At 37.5% G+C, this 22,410-nt stretch overlaps 1 protein-coding gene across 1 annotated transcript in view; it reads right to left on the bottom strand.

Annotated features, from left to right (window-relative positions):
• The window catches only part of COL13A1 (collagen type XIII alpha 1 chain), a 141,735-nt gene that overhangs the window by 85,185 nt on the left and 34,140 nt on the right, over nucleotides 1-22,410 (bottom strand). The window contains exons 5-10 of the mRNA XM_075216711.1: nucleotides 19,924-19,974; nucleotides 14,191-14,226; nucleotides 10,269-10,295; nucleotides 9,309-9,344; nucleotides 2,245-2,271; nucleotides 2,108-2,134 (exon numbers count right to left, since the gene is read on the bottom strand). Of these exons, the coding sequence (XP_075072812.1) occupies nucleotides 2,108-2,134; nucleotides 2,245-2,271; nucleotides 9,309-9,344; nucleotides 10,269-10,295; nucleotides 14,191-14,226; nucleotides 19,924-19,974 (204 nt within the window). The remainder of the gene's footprint in view (nucleotides 1-2,107; nucleotides 2,135-2,244; nucleotides 2,272-9,308; nucleotides 9,345-10,268; nucleotides 10,296-14,190; nucleotides 14,227-19,923; nucleotides 19,975-22,410) is intronic.

The following is a 22,410-nucleotide window of genomic DNA, read 5'->3' as shown; positions in this document are numbered from 1 at the left end:
ATAGAGCCGTATAATGTCTATGCCTCCCTGTACTTTAGCTGATAGGATGAATTATCCGCTATAGTATATGCGGTTTCCTACATTCTATTCGTGGCAGAGAGTGATTTTGCCATATAGCCTGACTGCCAAACACCAGGTAAGTTTTGGGGCCAGTTATTACTTAGAATAGTCTACCCAAAACTGAATCTTCAGTTTTGGATGAAACTATCCTTTTCTTAGAGATTTATATTGCTTGCTAAAGGTTCATAATAAATTAACGACTATAGGGAGACTCTATTATGCTATCCGCTATTTCACCTTGCCAGTAGAAGCTTCCACTACTATAAACTGAATTTTCCAAATGCATTCTGTGTGTGCCGGTTGGCTTATCCATATTTGATTTATGGAAGATACGCTTATAAACAGCAAAATACAGTTAATCAATATTGATGGGGTGCTATTCTAAACAAATAATAACATTTCTAATGCCCATATGAGGCTTTTTAAGCCAGCAATAATCAGAAAACAGAGAAGGTGATACTGCTATTGGGCTGGGCTCAAAAATGTCAAGAGCAAGAAAGGTCATTCATAAAAAGGAAGACTGCAAAATAATAATAATATCTCTCAGTTTGTCTAACCTACATGGCAGTCTCACAGGGATCTTATTTGTATATATTTATGTCAGCCAGGAAGGATACTGTCTGTATTGTTCAGTGCAGTATCCCAATTTACTTTCACCTTTGTGGCCAGAGAGCACTGGGTTTATCCTCTTCCATTCACCGATTTGCAACCCACCCAACTGATTCCTGAGCAAAACAGGATCGGTTGAAGAAAACATTGTAGAAGACTAGACATACGAACAATGGCAAGACGCCATGGAATAAATGTTAATTTACTCCTTTCATACTGAAGAGTGTAAAAGAGTTTGTTGCTTAGATCTTGTGCTAACCAATGCATCATGCTTACATTTGTTAATGTTTTAGAATAGTCTGCACTTGTCAACAAGTATTAGATACTCAGTGCATGTGCCGTCTATTTTATATGTTACATATTTGTAATTACAACGATACAAATATGAGTGTATATTCTTAAGAGTTTATTTTTAATTGAAAATTATTCATTCACTGATTATATAAGTGAAAAAAAAATATTAGTATTGTGTATTTTTACTTTATTTTCCTATAAATGTTCAGTAAATCTTTACTGACACACAGTACATGGGCTCTGCATTTCTGACAGTAACAAAACAGTGCCACCTAATGGTCAAGCTTTCAGCAGTAGACGTCTTCGTTGGCAAAAACCATTTTACACTTAGCATTTCTTAGCAATAGTACTGACGGGGTTTACTCAGAAGAGGGGCCATGCAATGTATATATAGATTTTAATATTTTTTCTGGAAGATAAGCCTTTAAATGTGTTAGTCTAGTTCTGTCTGCCATGAGTAACCTTCAGATTTCTTTCCATATGACTTAAGCCATCAGAAAACAGACACGAAGGCTAAATGTTACACTTGTTCTCCATCCCTTTCCATCTGTGACACAAATCAGTTTCTTGCTCGAAATGTTTTCAAAAAACGAAGACAACATCTATTTTTATCAATTATAGAAATCCAATGCATACAAACACATGACCTTTAAAACAATTGGTTTGGATAAAGTATGGGGAATTGCTATGTTTCGGGTTAATATTGCACTCCTTCTAGGGCACCGATGTATGTTGTGCTTTCCGCATGGTATAGCCACAGCAATAAAATGGGATAATTCCCTTTAACTGATGTTGTGGCTTCTGACCCTTCCTTTATACGTATCCTAGTGCTTGGTTGGAGTTTGGCAATCCATTTGTCGTGTCATTGTGCTCCGGTGACTCTTAATTTCAGTGAGGACTCTTATGCACAATTCAAAATTTGAAGTTATGATGAATAAGTAGCAACAGTAAAATGTGTACCTTGGGCATGAAGTCAAACCAAAAGATCTGAAATGTTGATGTAAGATGAAAGTTGTGCACCGATATATAGAAAGAGGTTAGAAATTGCCTAAAACGCATCACCACTAAGAAATAATCTTACAAAATATAGCTCCAATTCAAACCTTTAGCGGATGATCCAATGTATACAGTCAGCAGTTCTTACCTTCTCTCCTTTAACACCTGCTGTTCCCTAACACAAGACGAAAAAATGATAATTAAAGAAATGTATCAGTTCTTACTTTTAATTCAACATCCATTTCATTAGGATACATTTTTTTAAAAAAAATATAGTGTACTTACTGGATGCCCTTTGGGACCAGGCGGGCCCTACAATAGAAAGGATGGAAATTATTTAGATAATTTTTCTCAAAAACGTTATTACTCAAATGATCCAGAACAAATGATGGTATTTGTCAAGACATAACCAGGGACATTCTGGAGCAATGATTGTTCCATATTTATCAATAAAAAAAAGTATGTCACAATCCAGTGGAATATGGATAGATTGTTTGTTTGTTTGTTTTTTTTGAGAACTGCACTGATTTTGCCTTGAAATCATTGTCTACAAATGTTTTCCCGGTAAATAAGCACATAACATTAAATGTTACACAATAAAACCTTCATTGGTTCCAGAAACAAGGAGCAGTTTATTTTCTATTTCATTTTATCCACAATGGACCAATTACTTCCAAACGTTTAGGCTCATCAGTATGGAAAATATTTACATTCTGAAATCAATCAATCATTTTTAGATGGCTGGAACAGGAAAAGAGCAATAACGGTCATTAATTTGGAAACCACAAGCCAACGTATTTTGTCAAGAAATTAGGCTTAGTGTGCTAATAGGGGTCACCTTTACAAAAAGCAGTAGATCTGACCCCAGTGACTGATACATTGTTCAACGCTATACATCTTGTGTAAATAAGCTTTCAAATTCTGCTTTCTAATTGTGCTTTCATTTACAGAAATTCATCAATACAATATAATTAATGTCTTCTATGTCAAAGGATACTTTACAGACACACAATCTCCCTGGATATTGTACTGTATAAACAATTCAAGCCAAATGAGGCTCATATTAAGTCAATCAAAAATGCTTCTGTTCAGCAGTTACTCAAATACACATTTCACAATGTGATTTAGAATAGGGATATGGGACTGCCCATTATAGATAATTGGTTGATTTAACCTTGCCCTATTTTGGACCATATATCTCAGTCCTTCTGTTCCTTGCTCCACGTGTTGGGCTGGCTGAGACATTCATTCAAGAAACCAGGGGGTACCAGTTGGCCTCAGTGCTAAAATGAACATCACATGCTTATTGAAAGTGTACCTAAACCCCCAAAATATTTTCTTTATATAGGAAAATACATTATTCAGTTTTACCCTGACATTCTTATAATTAGGTGAGTACAAGCTGATCACTCAGGTTCAAGCTTGTGCTTTGCCCCATACACCCTCCCTATTCCAGAGTGTTAGAGAAACATTTTTAAGCATGTGATAATAGGGTGTTATAACCCACACAAGTACAAGAATATACATTTTCATGTTTCTCTAATTTTTCAGGATTCTTCAACATGTCTATCGAATTGAATGTGGTCCTGATGAATGCATGACAAGCGCATGCACACTTTTGATGCACTGAGCATTAAACTGGCGGCATAAGTCTTTCATTGCATGTGTGTGTAATGCACCTATATGAAACAAAGCTCATACAAACAAGGTTTTTAAATATATATATTTGCATCACTGAGTCCCCCGCCCTACAGAATGGGAGACTTTCCTGGAATATGGGAGTCTCCTGAGACACTCAGGGAGAGTGAGCAAGTATGATTTTACACCATCATGCCATTCTCTGTGGTCAGCGCTTCATTGGTGCACATTTCAGTATGCAACAGGACAATGATCCTAAGCATACATTTGAACTATGCATAAACTATTTGGTGAAGAGACAGGGAGTCGAGTACTGCCTTTGATGCACTGGCCGGCACAAACGCCAGATCTCAACCCTAATGAGCTCTTATGGGATGAGCTTGACCATAAGGTCAGGGGAAAATGCCCTGCAAGCTAGTCACACCTCTGGGAAGAACACATGGGTACACATTTCTCCTGAATAGCTTCTAAATCTGACAGCTAGAATGCCAAACATCAAGCTGTAACCAATGCAAATGGAGGATTCTTTGATGAATGGAAAAAAATAGTAAGTTATGGTATTGTCAATGTATTGATTATAAGTTCAGGTCAATTTAATTGTACCTTGATGATATATATATATATATATATATATATATATATATATATATATATATATATATATATATTTAAATTTAACACTATTATTACACTAGCATGCTGTGGGATGTTTATGATGTGTAGAAATGTTCTTACTTCCCTTCTGTCAGTTTTATTTACCCTTTAATAACACAGCAAAGAATGGAGGAATAAAGAACACGGGGTGTCAACTAAAATCACTACAAAATGTTTTGCTTCTTTTAATTATAAGAGCTGAACGTTTTGATATCAACATTTCCATTTTTTGCAATTTCTACATAGAGGGATCACGTCCTGTTCTTAAGGTCAGCTCAGCAATGACAAATAGGCAATTTAATAAACATCAGTACCAGACAATAATCCCAAGTAATGGTTCAAATGTAATGTTTTGAAAACATTAAGTCCAGTGTAATAAATCTCTGTGTTGTCATATTTGATAGATTATGCTGAGGAAATGGGAGAAGTCATAGGCTGTGCTTTGTTTTACCTTTGAAAAGGGCTAGACACGTTCCAGGACAATGTCTGAGAATTGCCATTTCCTTTTGACTATCAATCTTAAGGATCTCAATAATACACAATTTACATCCTCATGGAACTGTACCAACATCACAGCTGCTGTTGGCAAAACAAATAAATCAAGGGCTCCCAGGTGTGTACGCTATCTGGAGATCCCAGAGAGCAAGCACCAACTTCCTCAGAATAAGATGTCCGGGAGACCAATGCTAGACAAAGGGGATTGTTATGTCAAGGGACAGATACCTCTGTTGGAATGAGCAGTTTACCTTCATTCAGTAAACATCAAGCAACACAGAGCACACAACTCTGCCGCTGAACATACCAGTAGGAGCATCAAGGGTCCAGCCTATTTTGAAAACCTCTGGCCTGAACCTGCTGAAATCTCTCTTTGAAAATAATATCTAACTAAACAACCAATTTACCTAACACAATAGCCTTGGACCTGCTCAGTAGTTATGAATTAGACACTCTGAAGCAGCTAAACAACCCGCTTAGAACATAACAGGATGAGACAGACACATTCAAATTTCAGAATGGTCTCACGGGGCATAATAATTGGAGGTGGATTGCATGTATCGTATCTTCTCAACTTACACTTTGCCTTGTGATAAAATATCCTCCACCCATGGAAAACAGAATCGACTGTATTAAGATCCAAATCCTCATTTCTAAACAATATTTAAACTTTTCCATTAATGTCATGTTACACACACTCTTATGGTCTAACTTGCACTTAAGTTTTGTGTAAGGTTTTCTTTTCTGTCGCCTTGCTACAAAATTACAAAACCTAAAATGCACATCTGGGAGGTACGGGTCTCTGTCCCCTCTTATGAACAGTGCAACTCATTTTTTTAATTACTTTTTTTCTGGTTAGCTTTGGTTATGTCAATAACATTTACATGGTTCTACCCTAAAATCAATCCCACCTTTGAAATACTCCTTTATATCATATATATATTACAAGTTAACCCGTGCATGATACTCATGCATTCTAGTCAAATCAAGATACTTAAGGTGTTAAAAAGGTTCTTGTCATGCATTTGGGCCTAGCCCAGGCCTCCTCAGGGGAAGAGCGTTACTTCCCGACGCAAGCGCCCTTTTTTAACGTGGTTTTGTCACCACCTCATCATTTTTCTCCATCACCTCATCCTTCATCTTCATCGCCACATCCTTCATCAAGCTACTTAAGGTGTTAAAAACTCCCCACTGTCACCCCCGGCAACCACCAACCATTCCAAACTGTCACTTCTCCTTCAAGAAATATATAGGTCAGTGTATAACTCTGCCCAGCAGGTGGCGCTGCAGCTTGTTTTTTTTCCCCACACATGCCACTAGGCATTTATATAGTAGATAACATGGAGCATTAATGGATTTCATGCAATAGTATCCTCCCCTATGGGAAAGTAAAAATAGTGAACAAAAAGTATGCATATGAGATTATAGGTAGGGTACCTAATTCCGACATTGGAAAAGTTGGCACTTAACCTGCCAACATAAACATGTCAGCAGGCTAAATGCCGACATTTACATTGTGCCTACAATTTGACAGTGTTGATAGTGTGATTTGAGACATTCACAATGTCACCAATCACATTGCCAACATTAAGAGAGCAATGGCATTGGCTCCGGGGTATAGCCATAGCAATTATGACAACCACCGGAGATTATTAGTTTCATATTTACAATGTATACCAAAAAGCACATACCTAGAGCAGCATATAAATGGCTTCTTTTAATGTCCTGTTTATGCTATTTGGTGTGTGGCAAACAACTACTATTCCCAATAAAATAGTGGATAGGCGGGTTTGGCAATCAAAGACCATAGGCATATGGGGAGATCTATTATTAGTTTAGTTTTGTTATGGGCAACAAGTAACCCTATGAACACATAGCCCTCCGAACCTTCACCCACGTCCCTTAAGTGCATCAGCATTTACCGTGCATTCACCTACAATGACTAGGTCAGCATCAACTCTATATCCAGCCCTTGAAATTATGTTTCTGAAGTTTGGATCCCCTCTGCTTCTGGATATTAATGATTTCTAAATTCTTTGCAGAATGGAGAATGAAGGTGGATGGCCTTATAAAACACCTTAGCAGATCCTGTACATATTGTTACGTCTCTAATAAAGAGTCTGCTGTGTGTTATTGTAATGGTTTTGTTTGAAGTTGGACGGACAAACTTGCAGAGGTGTCTAGGGGTAGAATGATTTCATTCACAGATGTTGGCTGATCCTGGGTAAAAAAAGCTCACACTTCTCATAAATGGCAAACTGTGGGACATTTGAATTGTTAATAGAGCATTCTGAGTGCACCACGCTGCAAAGAAATTACAGAACACCAAATATGTATTTATAATGGGATTTTTATGTGGTATAGACAGGTTCATTAAAAGGGCTATTACTAGACCAATTCAACAGCAATAATTATTTATTGTGAGACTGGAACAATGACCTCATCACAGCAGTGGGACATTTGCTGAAATATATATCACAGAGGACACTTAATATTAAGTAGAGCTTCAATATGGAAATACAGATTTTTGTTCATATGAGGTCATTTAACATTACACGGTGCAGCATGTCTATTAGTGTGGTGGCTCTAAGGAAGGGATATTAGGGAGCACATAGAAGTTACATTTTTAAAATGCTACATTTTAAATTATTTTACATTTTATGGCTACATCTATAAATCGGGAGCATTTCTTAGTCATGTGTCTGACAACTTGCAATGTTCAGAAACGGTGATAGCAGGACTGGGATCCACTGCAGAACCCATCAGGCACCATACTTGGAGAAAACAATGATTGTGGGCCGTACTGTGGTACTGGCTGGGCTTCCTTGGGACTTGGGAGGGACACTGCCAATGTGCTACCTCTCCCTCTTACCATGGATCAACATGCAGCAACCGAATACAGGAAAACAGTCCAATGATAACATGTAAAAGTTCCAACGTGTTTCGGCTCACTCTGAGCCTTTCTCAATCTTGAGAAAGGCTCATAGTGAGCTGAAACGCGTTGATGGTATCAGTGGGAACTTTTACATGTTATCATTGGACTGTTTTCCTGTATTCGGTTACTGCATGTTGATCCGTTTAGCCTGACCCGGGAAGAGCTTTATGTATTATTTGCGCATTGAAACTGCTCACCAGGTACGAGTTCATTTCATATTTTAATAAACGAAAATCTTTTTATCTGAAGATAAGGCACTATGTGTTCTCTTCTTTCCTAACCCTTTTACACACGATCGGAGCCGTGGACCCATGAGAGGGAGCCGATTACCTTTAGAAGGAATGGCCATTTCCAGAGATGCCCGAGTATTGGAGATAGAGGATATGACGTCACTGTGAGGCATGCTGGGCGCTGTTTTCGAGTTTTGGGAGTCGCATTATACGGAGAAGCTTTTTACCCACCCAGTTATTAATATAGTGGCGATCCATCTCACACTCCACCGTTGGATTATTTGATCGTACATTTGAGGACATTTTACCATATGATAAGTACTGTTTCACATCTATTGTCCCATATTGTGTGAGAACTCTATTGTTTATGGGTCATAGGTAGTTTATACTGCTCATGTTTTATACCTTTGTCCGCCGGATTCATATATATTGTTTGAGGACTATGAGTACTACATCTATCCATTGAGGACTATATGACCTATGGGTTACAAGTAGTACACACTGCATTTTACCTTAGATGTTTGTGTATAATTTATTCGATTGACACACCCAGATCTCTAGGTATATAGGAGCGCTTGTCAGTTCCTCATATTTGTTTGTTCTCATACTGTATGTTTGGGGCTTATTAGGTGTTTTTGACGAGAGGTAGCTACAAGCAGCTCTAAAGTGGAGCGCCATATATTGATTCTTTTTACCTTTTTTATAGCTGTATGTTAGTGGTTGGGGCCTATTTAAATCACGTAAGCGTACATTAATCCATTAATCAGACACGTGCCATAGATAATATTGCCTTTGAAAAATATACCTATATCTAGTTCCTTTAGAATATGAAGCTGTAAACAGCCCTTGTTCACGGGAACTGAACAGAACGTGCTATTTCCAGTAGCCACAAAACATATGGATAAATGAAGGGACTGGTGATAATAAGAGATCAAGGATAATATTAATAATCATAAAAATATACCCCCTAATAGTCCAGATTTTTTGGAAGTCAATCAGAACATAGCCTGCTGGAAATGGGTGTGGTCTTGTACGAGATGGGTGTGTTATAGGTAGATCAGGTGGGCTCTGTATGGATGAGGTGTGGCTTAATTTATCTCAATTTTTCCAATTGCATACGTTGTAAGTTGCGCATAATGATCAGAGTAAGAAATCAGCCTAAGGAATCAGCAGAAAATTAAAAACATTACTGCTGTCCCCGACCACCTGATATTCTTCACATTTGGACAAAGATGTGATTATTGAACACAAATTTGTCCATCTGCAGATCCTGCACCGAATTTTCATAAAATACCATGCATTACAGTGTTCAAAACAGGTTTTCAGTTGTTTATTTATAAAATCAATTTTATTAATGTACTTTTTCCCCATTATGCCACCAACTGGGATAGACTTACCATATCTCCTTTTTCTCCCTTTTGCCCTGGATGACCCTAAAAAAAATAACAGAATGAAGTTCAAGATACATTTTAATATTTCTGGTTCGCGTCTGTAACATAAATTGCAAGTACTGCAGTAGTAATATGGCGGCCTCTTCTGTAAGACCGCAATGATATAATTTTACACAGCTCTGTAACTTTGAGGTCTTCCACTGAGATGAGAGTATTGAGCTTTAAAAATCTCAAGGTCAGCCGTGTCATCTCTCTTAATAAACCGCTTGTTTATTTTAGCCTCACTCATTTAGTGAAACACAATTGGCGGTCGGTGTACTCTTTCTGACCTTGTCGCATGAGTTATTAAGACTGAGTTATGTGGCTTACTAATGGCGTGACAAATTATAGTTGAGAGCTGCAGAAAGGTGTAAAGTGGTTTGTTAATATCAAAAGAAATGCAGATTTATTGCTAGGCAATGAAAACCTGAGGAGGACTGACCAGCCATGCACCCAAGTGATACTAGAGCAGGCTATTCAGTGCATTTAAAATTGTATTTTTGTGTATTTATACATCACTGATTATACATGCAATGTCAATAGTTACGATGTTTTAAGCATTAGTATATTTTATGCTGGAAAATGTGGCCTGATCAGTCTAAAACCAGCCGTGCAAACAATTCAGATGGTGCTCTGGAAGATGGTTAGAATTTTTGTCAACAAACAAACAAACCTTAGAACACAAGATGCCACAGTCACGGTGCTAATTCTGGAGAGGAATTTCATACTCACTAACTGACCCCACTCTAGAAGTGACATTTTTTGGATACTCAATACTAGCAGCAATAACCTTGGAGGCATATATTTCCATCAGAAAGGTGGGATGTTTGGGAAAACTAGTTCCCACAACCTGAGGCTGTTGCTGCCACAAATGACTAGTTTCATATCCTACAGACTTAACGACTAGCTAAGTAATTAGACACTTACTGGCTTGCCGTCTAATCCTATTGGGCCCTGAAATACAAATAAATCAATATGAATGGTTATAGATTTCGCCATTTATGCACCGTATACATGGACAATTCTGCTGTGTACCCAGAAGATGTCACAAAAGTATTATTGTAATATTATTGTAATATTATACTATAAACGCACAGATGCACACATCAAACATATTTATTCAAAACCCCATCATTCTTGAGCAAAATGTGGATAAGATACCCCATGGTACTGCCAGCATTACAATATCACAGTTCTTCAATCTGCTTTATTCTGGGAGAGTTTCATCCAATTTTGCTCAATAATGAAAGGATTAGAATAAAGAATCACATTTGGAAGTTACAACTGTTGAAACAAACACTGCAACAAATTCATGCAAAAAAAACCCCCCAAAAAACCTTAAAAAATATTTTTTATGATAGAATTAGTTTCACATCATAAGCAATGTAAATGGATTAACCAGCAGTGGTAAGTATTATGCACACCATACTAAGGGCTAGATTTACTAAGCTGCGAGTTTGAAAAAGTGGGGATGTTGCCTATAGCAACCAATCAGATTCTAGCTGTCATTTTGTAGAAGGTACTAAATAAAAGAAAGCTAGAACCTGATTGATTGCTATAGGCAACATCCCCACTTTTTCAAACCCGCAGCTAAGTACATCTAGCCCTCAGAGTGTAAAATAAACATTTACGTCACAAACAAGCAGGACATAGTGCACATGCGCCCTCTGTCCATGGCGGAATATAAAACGCATGTTATAACCTTACATAGCAGATACAGAACTATTAAGAAACATACATACTTTTAGAAAAAGTAAAAAAGGAACAATATTCTTTTAATGAAAATAACCATGACATACATAATATTCACTGTTTCAAACCATTAGTCCTAATACCACTGTGCATATAGGCAATAGCCTTTGACTATTACTCAGATTCATGGAGTATCCAATTAATGTGAGAATAATGAATATTTATAGAAAAAGTTATTTTTTTCCTTCAACTAAAAGGCAAAGTCCACCTTCAAATCAGTTTATTGGTCAGGCAGACTGGTGTATATTTGCTGCACTCTGATACAACAAATGATAGGCTGAGTAGATACAGTTGACTTCAATCCGATCAGGAAAACACTTACAGGAATTATTGGATGACGCTGATTTAAAAGAACCTTTACTCATCATATTGTACAAGAGGTGTTGTAGTTCTGGGGTTTATATAGAAACTGAGACAATTTTTCATTAAATGGGAATATTCTGTGAAACCGTGAGTATTAAGAACCACTAATCCTACTCGTACCTACTGGAACCTCAGTCATACATGCCAACTCTCCCGGAAAGTCCGGGAGACTCCCGAAATTCGGGTCAGTCTCCAAGGAAAGCTGGCATTTCTCCCGCATCCAAATCTCACCGAGAATCGCGTCAAATTTGCGAATTACGTTTTCGCGGGGGGCGGGGCCAAAATGACGAGATTGGCCTCGTCCCGCCCTCCAAAATGGCGTGATTTACCGAGAATCAAGTTTCCGGGAGTTGGTAAGTATGACCTCAGTACACAACACATCTATATTCATTTCATATTTACCCTGCACCCTGGGAATTTTGCTTTATCTTGTCTTCCAGAGGACCTGGATCCCCCTCTTTCCCCTTCCTGAGTGGCAACATAATCATACTAACGCTTAGGAAGCGCAAATTACCAAATTTATTTTAAACAGTTGATGCCAATGCACATAATGGAGCTTATCATATGTTGCATCCAACTGTGACAACAAAAACACCCATTGCCCTGAACAAATCTTTGCTGGTGGGCTTTTCCTTCAAACATCTTTACTCATCCTTTTGTATGACTCAAACGTAGGATGCAGCAACCGCACTCAAAGTACACGCCCACATCCTGGTCCTAGGAAACACCCTGTAAAATCAATCTGTGCTTAAATACGCAGGTTTGCAAATGCTAAAATAAGGATTGGTTAAACTTTATGTAAAAAGCATGGGAGAGAAGGGACATTGGGAGTGCCTTTTTCATATTCATTACATTTAAACTGTGTCTAGAAACATGCTTTCCTGCAAATGTGCAACTGGAATGTGGAAAATGACACCCATTGCAAGTTTGGAGACAAGGTTGTGGGTTCCAGCAGCTCTAAATAGTCAGATAATTTGTTCTTTAGAAGGAAGGAGAAGACTGTATACCTATCCATGAAATCATTTCTTCTCTACCCAGTCAGCTCATTTAATGAACCCATCCTGCAAAATGAAAAAGCTTTTTCCCTTAAAGTGCAATTCTAGTCGCACTTATGCACATAGGGCCTGATTTATAAAGGAAAGTTAAGCAAAAATAAACAAGTAAGGCAAAATCATGTTGCATTGGAGGGGGAGGTAAATTTAAAATTTGATGGCAGATTTATAGTTGGGTTAGGGCATGTCCTAGATCAACTTTAAATTTCAGTGTAAAAATAAGCTATCAAGTATTTGTGTGCTACATGAAAAAACAGCCAGTATTTTCCTTATGTGCAAAATAATAAACTCATTTGCACCCCTTACATTTTAACGTGGTTTTGTCCAGAAAACTTGAGTAAGAAAACTTACTCAATTTTTGGCTTAACTTTCCTTATTGAATCAGGCCCATAATTCATACTCAGCTAAGATCACCTCTGACTCGCCCAACTCTTCCCATCTGTTGGGTCCAATAAAAATACTCTCTTGGAGAAGTACTTGTACTAAGTGTAGCTCACAGATGCCAACATCTTTACCCACAAATACATGCACTTACCTGGATGCATTTGCTCAAGATTACGAGGGTGAGGTCACACTTTCATAAATGGCCCTTGCTGGTTTTTAACTTTTACTTCTTTATAGTCTTTCTCTTATGAACAATATTTGTTTCTCCAAGATGGTTTTCCTTTCAAATGTCTATCATGCAATTACACATTATCAACACAAACACACAAGATCTCCCTTGGTAAAGAAAGTAACCACACTGTAAACATTTTTCCAGATTTAGATAATTCAGGTGCACTATATTACAGTCCACTATACAGCTAAGGATTTTCAAATGTATAGAGAAACATCTCTATAGTGCTTGTTTTATTGAAACAACAAGAAAAAATGTTGTAGTAAATTTAAAGTTAACACGAAAATGTGTTTGTCTTTTAATAAAGTAATACATTCGAGCCATGTTGATCATACTTGCCAACTTTTCCTCGTTGGCTTCAGGGAGATCCCTGGGGAGGCGGGCATGCGGGGAGGGGGCTTGATGAATCACATTATTTTGATCCCACCCCCTAAACGATTGTCACAATTTTGGCCAATTACAGCAGGGGACCGTGCTAAGATGACTCAATATTTGCGTCATTAAACCCCGCCCCCAACACTTCTCTATTGCGGGGTGAGAACCAGGAGGTTGCCCTGCTCTCCCGGGAGCCCGGGAGGTCTCCCAGAAATGTGGGACTCTCCCAGACATTCCGGGAGAGTAGGCAACTATGAGTTAAAGAAAATCAGCTAATGAATCTCTAGAGACTGAAGTGTCTTTTACATTTCTGTCTCCATTACTGAAGTCATGTTGTCTTACCTTTCAGTCTTTGATTAATTCTTGGTCTCCATGAAAATGGCCATCTCCATAGGCATCAATACATGGACATAGAACACAATTTCTGAACTGTGTCATCATACCACAGATGGCGAAGCCAACCACATCTTGTACTGGCTCAGCATCAGGGAGAATGCCAGACTCTTCAGGGAGTGAGGGAGATCACCCCTATTTCAGGGAGTCTTCCTGACATTCAGGGAGAGTTGGCAAGTATGATGTTGATTAATGTTAAGATAACTAAACAGGAATATCTATTTCAAAAGTTGTTAGATCATAAACAAAATATATACAGATTTAACTTGTTCAATCTGTTTTTGGCAATTTGACTTACTGGAAATCCAGGAAAACCTCGTGTTCCAGGCTGACCCTAAAACAAGATGGGAGAGTTTAGGATAGATACAAACTTCATATTATTCCATTATAAACATATTCAAATGTATTTAGAAAGACACCATATATTCTGTCCCACAGAACATGAGACGTAAACTCATAAAATTGTACCAGAGATATAATAATATTTTCTTTGGCAGCTACATACACACATAGGAAGCGCTGTACCCTATCCCACTTTCACAAATATAATAATATGCGTTTGTGGCTCATTGTTTTTTTCTTCCTAGTCATTGTGAACGGGCACGGGGATGGATTTGTTGAAAGCGGGACAGTCCGTTCTACTGCTAAATGGAGTGTGGCCTAACAATTTAAGGTGTGACTGGGTAATTTTGTGGCTCAATTTTCAATTACAAATAAAAAGGCCACATAGTCCTGGCTGGGTCAAAGGTAGGAACTTTTCAGAGGCGAGAAGCTGTTTCTTAAGTTTCCACAGCAGTTTATAATTCAGTTTCTTTTTGTTTTCCTTCTTTTTTTAAAGGCATCCGCACTTGCTGGGGTATCAAATGGTCCACATGCCTTCCGGCATACAAAATCATTTTTCCCTCACAGAATACTTTTATTTCAGGGATATTGTGGAGGATGGGGGTGAGCAACATCCAACAGTCGGCTGCCTACGGCCACAACAAATGTAAATCCGAGCCTAAGTAGGGGTATACATTTCAAATATGAAAAATGCACCATAAAACATGATTTACATATATCATGTTTTCTATTAAATGTGCTGGATACAGGCTTTTAAACATACTAGTATTCTTAAATAATTGTGCACCTATATTTTAAACGCAGAATTAGTCTGCACTTAATACAAACCTGGAATTAATGAATGAATAATTAATTAAATTATACTTTTTAACACTCACAAGCAATTATAACAACACAAATGATTTAAAATTTAATCATTTGCTGTATATAAGAGACTTGATTTTTAAGCAAACATATTACCCATTATTTATTATCAATGTAATTACACTGATTAATTGTTTAATTTAACTTTTTTTTTTTTACTAATGTTAACCATTCCTGTATAAATTGTTATATACATTAGCTGTGACACCCATGAAGGAGACAGGACTAATTGTCCAGTTAAATGGAGTCACATTCATTTGGAGGCAAAATGTTTATGCATTTCTGTTAGTAATCCTCAGTAGAGCCATTTGTCATACATTAATTACTCTCATACTAGAACTTCAAAACTAAATTAAATTCTCTGGAAAGATCAAAGCAGGAGATACTGACTTTAATTTTAACCAACAGAGAAAGAGTTAACAATAAAATAACAAGCACAGCAATACAATAATAAAATACTTAATATAATTAAAACAAAACCCTAATAACTCTTTATTATCACCCAAGCCGAGACCAGTTTGACCATGTGCTAAGGGTGTTTAATTCCGCCTCTACCTTCGGCTTTCTCCCCTCACAAGGTATACAAGTTTCTTTGCCAAGTGATGGAGGCTCTCAGCGAAGTAATCGTGATTATCCTTCCTTTCAGGATTTATACATGAAGGATTAAAGGCTCGACCGATGATGAATGCAAGGAGAAAAAAATCTGGACACAATTTTAGCCATATTAATTTACTCCTTAGTTCTTGATAAGTTACATGTGGTGTTAATGTAGGTCTCCCACAAAAAAAACTAATTCCTTGCGCTTCGTATTAAGAACATTATTTGATCTTTGGTTTGCTAGGTATTTGATTTGAAGCCATTAAAAAAAAAAATAGAGCCTTGTTTTCTAACTAGCCTCTTAGATCTTAAGCAAGGCAAGGTCAAAGGTAAACATTGCTTTGTCAGATGCTACTACAATACAATATGGATTAAATAACAAACGTTTATGGAATAATATATATCTATATCTCAAGAGTTCATTAAAATACAAAACTATGACATATCCGTGAAAACAATATATACAATATTTTTAGTTATTGCAATTCAAAATGATATCTGAATTAAATTAAAAGCTACTGGTTCTCTCTGGCATATAGCCAAAAACAACAAGTTCATCTTTTTTTAGTACCTATTTATTTGTATTGTAAATAACAATATAAATCACTTTATAAATCAAGCCTAATGATTCCTAAACAAATATACAGACTGATCGTGTTTACACGATCAATAGCAAATGAGGGATATTGCTCAGCTTGAAAATAAAACATTTATATATATATATATATCACAGCATAGATTTCTGTCCCCGAGTTCAGCTACAAGAAGCTTGCAGACCTGAAAGCAAGTACAACTTCCTTTGGGACCTACACAAATTACGCTGCCTACTGTTCACAATACAGGCATTATTCACATAGAACTGCAAACTAATATCTTAATGGTCTTGTGTCTTGCCCTTAAGGCAGTTGTATTTTCTGTCACATCTCCAAAAAACACAGACCTAACCAATTATGCAAAACATATTTTGAGTTGGAATAAGTTTTTTTGTTTCTGTTAAGTTCTAGTTTCACAAAAATAACCCCACATACTAATGCGTAAAGGCATATATTGATATCTGGGGCAATATTTCCCCACACTGTGAAGTTTATGAGCTCATTAATTCGAATAGCAAAGAATATATTATGCAAGCTACAGTACACTATACAACACCTCTATCTGCATACATACAATGTATTTTCCAAACTAAGATGCCGCATCATCCAAATCTGTTTAAAGATTAAGGTCCCCATACTACTTGCCATGTGCAGCACAATATTCTTTTTGGGGGGTTTTCATTATGTAAAATGATGTTATTTAGTTATCACATCTAGTGGTGGAACTGCCACCACTGGATGGGATGCAGGCCGCTGGAGGTGAAGGTGGCCTGGTCCAGGGATTTACTGCGCAGAATGTGCACGTGCTCACGAGAGGCCACTTCTGCGCTCTTTTGAGAGCAGTGTAGGGACCTGGGTGGCTAGGGCTCCATTGTGGGCCTTTAACCAAGTTCTTCTATGGGGCCGATTGATGCACTGTCCCACCCCAGATTAAAGCATTCGTAGTGGAACCTTTAATAAACTCACTACACCAGGGTAGAGGATGGACACGGTCAAGTCAGCTGATGGTTGGTACAGTAGGCTAATAGCAGGCCCCTGACTTAACATTGGGGACATAAATATAAATAAATATATATATATATATATATATATATATATATATATATATATATATATGTTTAGATTTTAACTGGGGTTGGTATGTTACTTTCTGCAGGGACATTTAAAATCAGGAAAATTATTTATCTGAGGAGTGGTATGTATTAATGTATTAATCATGGTGGTGACACTATATTCAGCTCTGTGATTGTCAAGATTACAAAATGTTTAGTGTAAGAGCAGTATGGCTAAATCTTTGTGCCTACAGGTTCCACTTCTGGCTATCAGCACTTGGCAGTTACAAAAGATGTTAAATTTATGGTCAAATGAGAAGACTGTAGTTAAAAAAAGGACAGAATGTCAATGTATTTGTCAGTAACTTCAATGGTGGATCATTAATGATAATGATCAGTAATCATCATCAGCTATTTATATAGCGCCACTAATTACGCAGTGCTGTGCTGTACAGAGAACTCCCTGCCCCATTGGAGCTTACAGCTAAATTCCCTAACATACACACAGACTGAGAGAAACTAAGATCACTTTTATAGCAGCCAATTAACATATTTGTATGTTTTTGGAGTGTGGGAGGAAACTGGAGCACCCGGAGGAAATCCACGAAAAACAGGGAGAACATACAAACTCCACACAGATAAGGCAGGTGGTTGGGAATCGATCTCATGACCCCAGTGCTGTGCGGCAGAAGTGCTAACCACTAAGCCACTGTGTTGTCCAATATCTTCATTAAATCAATTAAATCAATTTGTGACAATAAAAATACAGGAAAATACAATACAGCTGGTTTACTGACATCTCAGTGATGCAAATTTCTTACTGGATAGACAAGCAGATAATGAAAAGGATTTAACTAGACTGCAGTGGCTTGAGTGCTAAAATCAATATTTATATGTGTGCATGGTTTGGTCCATTGTGTTTCAAGCAATGTAATTGTAGCCAACCTGCCACATGGAGGAATACAATGGTAAAAAGAAACATTTCAGGTTAAAACAACACTGTGGTTTTATGTGCACTCTCATAATATATAGGCCTCTTGAGTGGAAAGACAGGTGGGATTTGTAAAGGGACATAAACCGTTTCTGATTAGCTTTGCCTATTACTATACATGTGACCCTGTATTGGAAAACCAGATGTTGAATCAAGTCCTGCTGCCGGTCTTCCACTTGCTCTCAGACTATGCTACCTGTGAAACCAACATGGCGTGGACCTTCATCATTCTGCCCAGAGGAAAATGAGGAAATTGGTGTGCTATACTTACTATACAACACATGCCAAGATTCACCAAGGTTTTATTTAGTAAAAATTGTCAGCCCATTACATTGCTCTCTGTCAGGCACTGCCACATAGATGCCTGGATTACTGCAGAAGCGCTTTGCAAAATCTGACTGGATGGCACAGTTCAATAAAAATTAGAGAGGAAATGTACATCATGGCATAGATTTACTAAGCTGCAGGTTTGAAAAAGTGGGGATGTTGCCTATAGCAACCAATCAGATTCTAGCTTTCATTTATTTAGTACCTTCTACAAAATGATAGCTAGAATCTGATTGGTTGCTATAGGCAACATCCCCACATTTTCAAACCCGCAGCTTAGTAAATCTAGCCCCAAGTATTTTAAGTCTTTGTGTCTTTATTTCAACACCAAGCAAAAATCTGATTTATGTACAACTGACAAATACTATAGTACTTCATACTCCTGATAGGTGAGAGGTTAATCATGACTGTATGTCTATCACTAAGAAGGTCCATGACTTCGGAAAGGACTAATAATAATAACAGGGGCGGTGTTACCATAAGGTGAACCTAGGTGAACCTAGGTGGTCACCTAGGGCACCTATTTTTAGAAAAGGGTTTAAAACAATGAATGAATGAATGAATGAATGATGTCATATCCCAGGGCCACTCTTCCAGTTTGATGGGAGCAGTAGATGCCGTCCAGCATCTGCCCAACACAAGTGAGGGAAGGGCAGCACCTGAGGGGTCAATGGGTCCTTAATAGTCAACATGCCATAATACGGATAAGAACAAAATGCTACACTAAGCTTTTATCGGTAAGCTTTAACCAGAGGAAGGAAACAGCACTATTCAAATAAAATGGTGATTTTTCCTTACAAGGATTTGGAAACACATTAAAAATCTATTTGTTTAGGTTCGGTCAGGTCCGGCTGGGGGGCATCTGCCCGCGGGCTGGTCCCATAGTGGGCTGCCTTGCGCTGGGTCACTAGGCTACCTGAATTATTTTTCTTTAAAATTTTCCTAATAGGCTTCTGAGCCATGTCTCGCCCCCCAGGATAATATTTGTCAACCAGCCCTTGGATTCAGTTATCTTTTAGATGAAGGCTTCGCCCCATTATGATAAGCACTTCATACATACGTCATACATTTTATACATTAAAGACAATAACTAACTAGAAATATTATAATTACATATTATAATTAGACAAAAAAAAGTGTTTTTAGAGTATGCACTATAAAATTAGATAAATGAAGGAGACATATTATTTAAAGAATTTTTTTTGCTGCTGCCTTGTAGTTTAAATTCAATAACATAAATTGGCTCACAAAACACAGACACTTACAGGAGGGCCACGGGGTCCTATAACAGACATGCCCGGTTCTCCTGGAGATCCCTGCAGAAAGACAGTAGACAGAAAGAAAAAGAATGAGAAAAACACAGAGGAACAGAAATGTCTAAACAAGGATGGAAAACAGAGAGTAAAGTAAACACTATATAAAAATAGGCGCAGGAAGAGCTTAAACCCAAAGAAAATGCAGGATTGTAAGCCAATATTTGGGCCATAAATGGTAAAAAGGGTATTTTAGAAAGAAGATCACTTCAAGTATAGTAAAAGTATTGATACTTTAAGGGCAATGAAAAGGAACAAAAATGTTTCAAGGTGGAGTTCCCCTTTAAACTTATTTAGTATTGCCAGACATGGCAAAAACTATATCTCAACTTATAACGCTGTTGTGTAACATTGCTGGATGGCAGCTTGGAAAGGCTGTATAAGGACAACCGTTGAATATATGTTTTAGTAACAATTAGGATGTAATGAGAATGGGAATGTTCCCAAGGAAGGGGACACATAGGATGCCCAGGGCTCTGCCACCAGCCCTGTATGTGATAAAACATCGCAGTCTAGCACAATTACAGTGGATGGCTGAAATTCAAAATTTATATATATATATATATATATATATATATATATATATATATATATATATATATATATATATACATATATATATATATATATATATATATATATATATATATATATATATATACACACATCTGTAAAGGCCTCACATATATACCATGCCCAATTTCACTTTACAAAGACTAGAATATTTAAATGAAAGCACATTTGGCATATCTCATTGAAATACTTACTATCTGCAGTAGGACTTCTAAAATAGAGCATCAAGGAACCAACAGAATACAAGGACAACATATGCTCATTTTTCTCTGTCACTCTGTGACACTATTTCAGGCATGTAATTGCAGTTTTCAGTCAGAAAGTAATGACATGTCATTGCAAGCATACAAAGGCTACTTTTTAAAGCAAGCTTGTCCCTATGGTTAGAAAAAAATGGAGCCAGTCCTAACCCTAACAGGAAGCTGTATTTGGCCTAGGGCACCTGGGAATTATTTCATTGCCTTTTAAATGCTGTGTTACCCCTACACAGCACTACTGCAGCTAATCTGGGATCATAGATGCCTATGTAAAAGGGATCTTAATCGAAACAGAGGAACAATCAGTAATGCAGCATTTTTTTGCATAATCGCCTACATTTTCTTAAAAACATGTGCACATTGAAGATACATTTGTATCTCTCTGAAAAGACAGTGAATTAACCTGTGTGTGCCAAGTCTCATCTTTTTCTCAACAACCCCATTTTCATAAAAGAGATAAAAGAGATTCTTAATAAACATAAAAAGTAATTTTGCTATTATTACAACACTTTATATAAGCTCAACTATCTCTTCAATGAGGAAAATGCAAAACTTTCTGAGCCTATGGGACATTAACCATGAGATTTTGGCTATTACAGTTCCTTACAGGACTTTGCCTACGTACTTTTGTTATCATTTCACTCTGCAACAGTATTTACAGTGTGCTACATATGTACATCTTTTTATAAAGTACTGTTTGATTTTTTGTGTTATCCATGTTCTGGCCAGAACTGTTTTTTGTTACTGAATAAATTATCTTGCATTACACAACATTTAGCGCCGAGGAATTCTTCACTTTACATTGTTTGTAGGGACAGGGGTTTCCCTATTTCCTCTGGCAGCTTCCACCATCTCACTAGGAGCACTGCACCCTATCCCATCCTTTTTATGTGAAAATATACTATGCATGTGTCAATGGCCCGTGTGTATTAACATAGGGATCAGTTCCTTTTCCTTTTCTTACAACAAAATTACCAGCTTTTTCAATGGAGATTATATCCTGGTGCCACTGACAGTTAACTGCGTTTGACTATTTGTAATTTGAAGTCTGCTCAGATGTATGAAGACTTGAAGAAAGAATAGTTATATATAACAAATATTATACATTGCCCTTTGGCCATTTGGGGTGTTAGGAGGTATGAAAATGACCAACAAATAATAATCACATTCTCACACATTAACTGCAGTTTGTTTGTATCAATAAAAATCATATTTTGCTCTCTGTATTGGGTGGCGGTCTCATGGCTGCCCTATGTATTGTTTGGTGGTCACAAGGTTGCCCTCTGTATTGTGTGGCTGTGACAATGGTGCTATGTGTTGTATGGCGGACACATGGGTGCTGTGCATTGTTTGGCGGTCACAAGGGTGTTGTGTATTGTGTGGCGGTCACAAGGGTTCTGTGTATTGTATGGCAGTCACAAGGGTGCTGTGTGGTCTTCTGCTGCTGTAGCACATCCACTTCAGGGTTGGATGTTCTGTGAATTCAGAGATGCTCTTCTGCATACCTCCCATGGTTAATTGAGTTACTGTTGTGTTCCTATAAGCTGGAACCAGTCTAGCCATTCTCTTCTGATGTCTCTCATCAACATGGTGTCTCCATCCACAGAAC

The sequence above is a fragment of the Mixophyes fleayi genome, chromosome 6 (assembly GCF_038048845.1).
Source record: "Mixophyes fleayi isolate aMixFle1 chromosome 6, aMixFle1.hap1, whole genome shotgun sequence".
NCBI classification, from domain to species: Eukaryota; Metazoa; Chordata; class Amphibia; order Anura; family Limnodynastidae; genus Mixophyes; species Mixophyes fleayi.
This window is presented reverse-complemented; position numbering and strand designations above follow the sequence as displayed.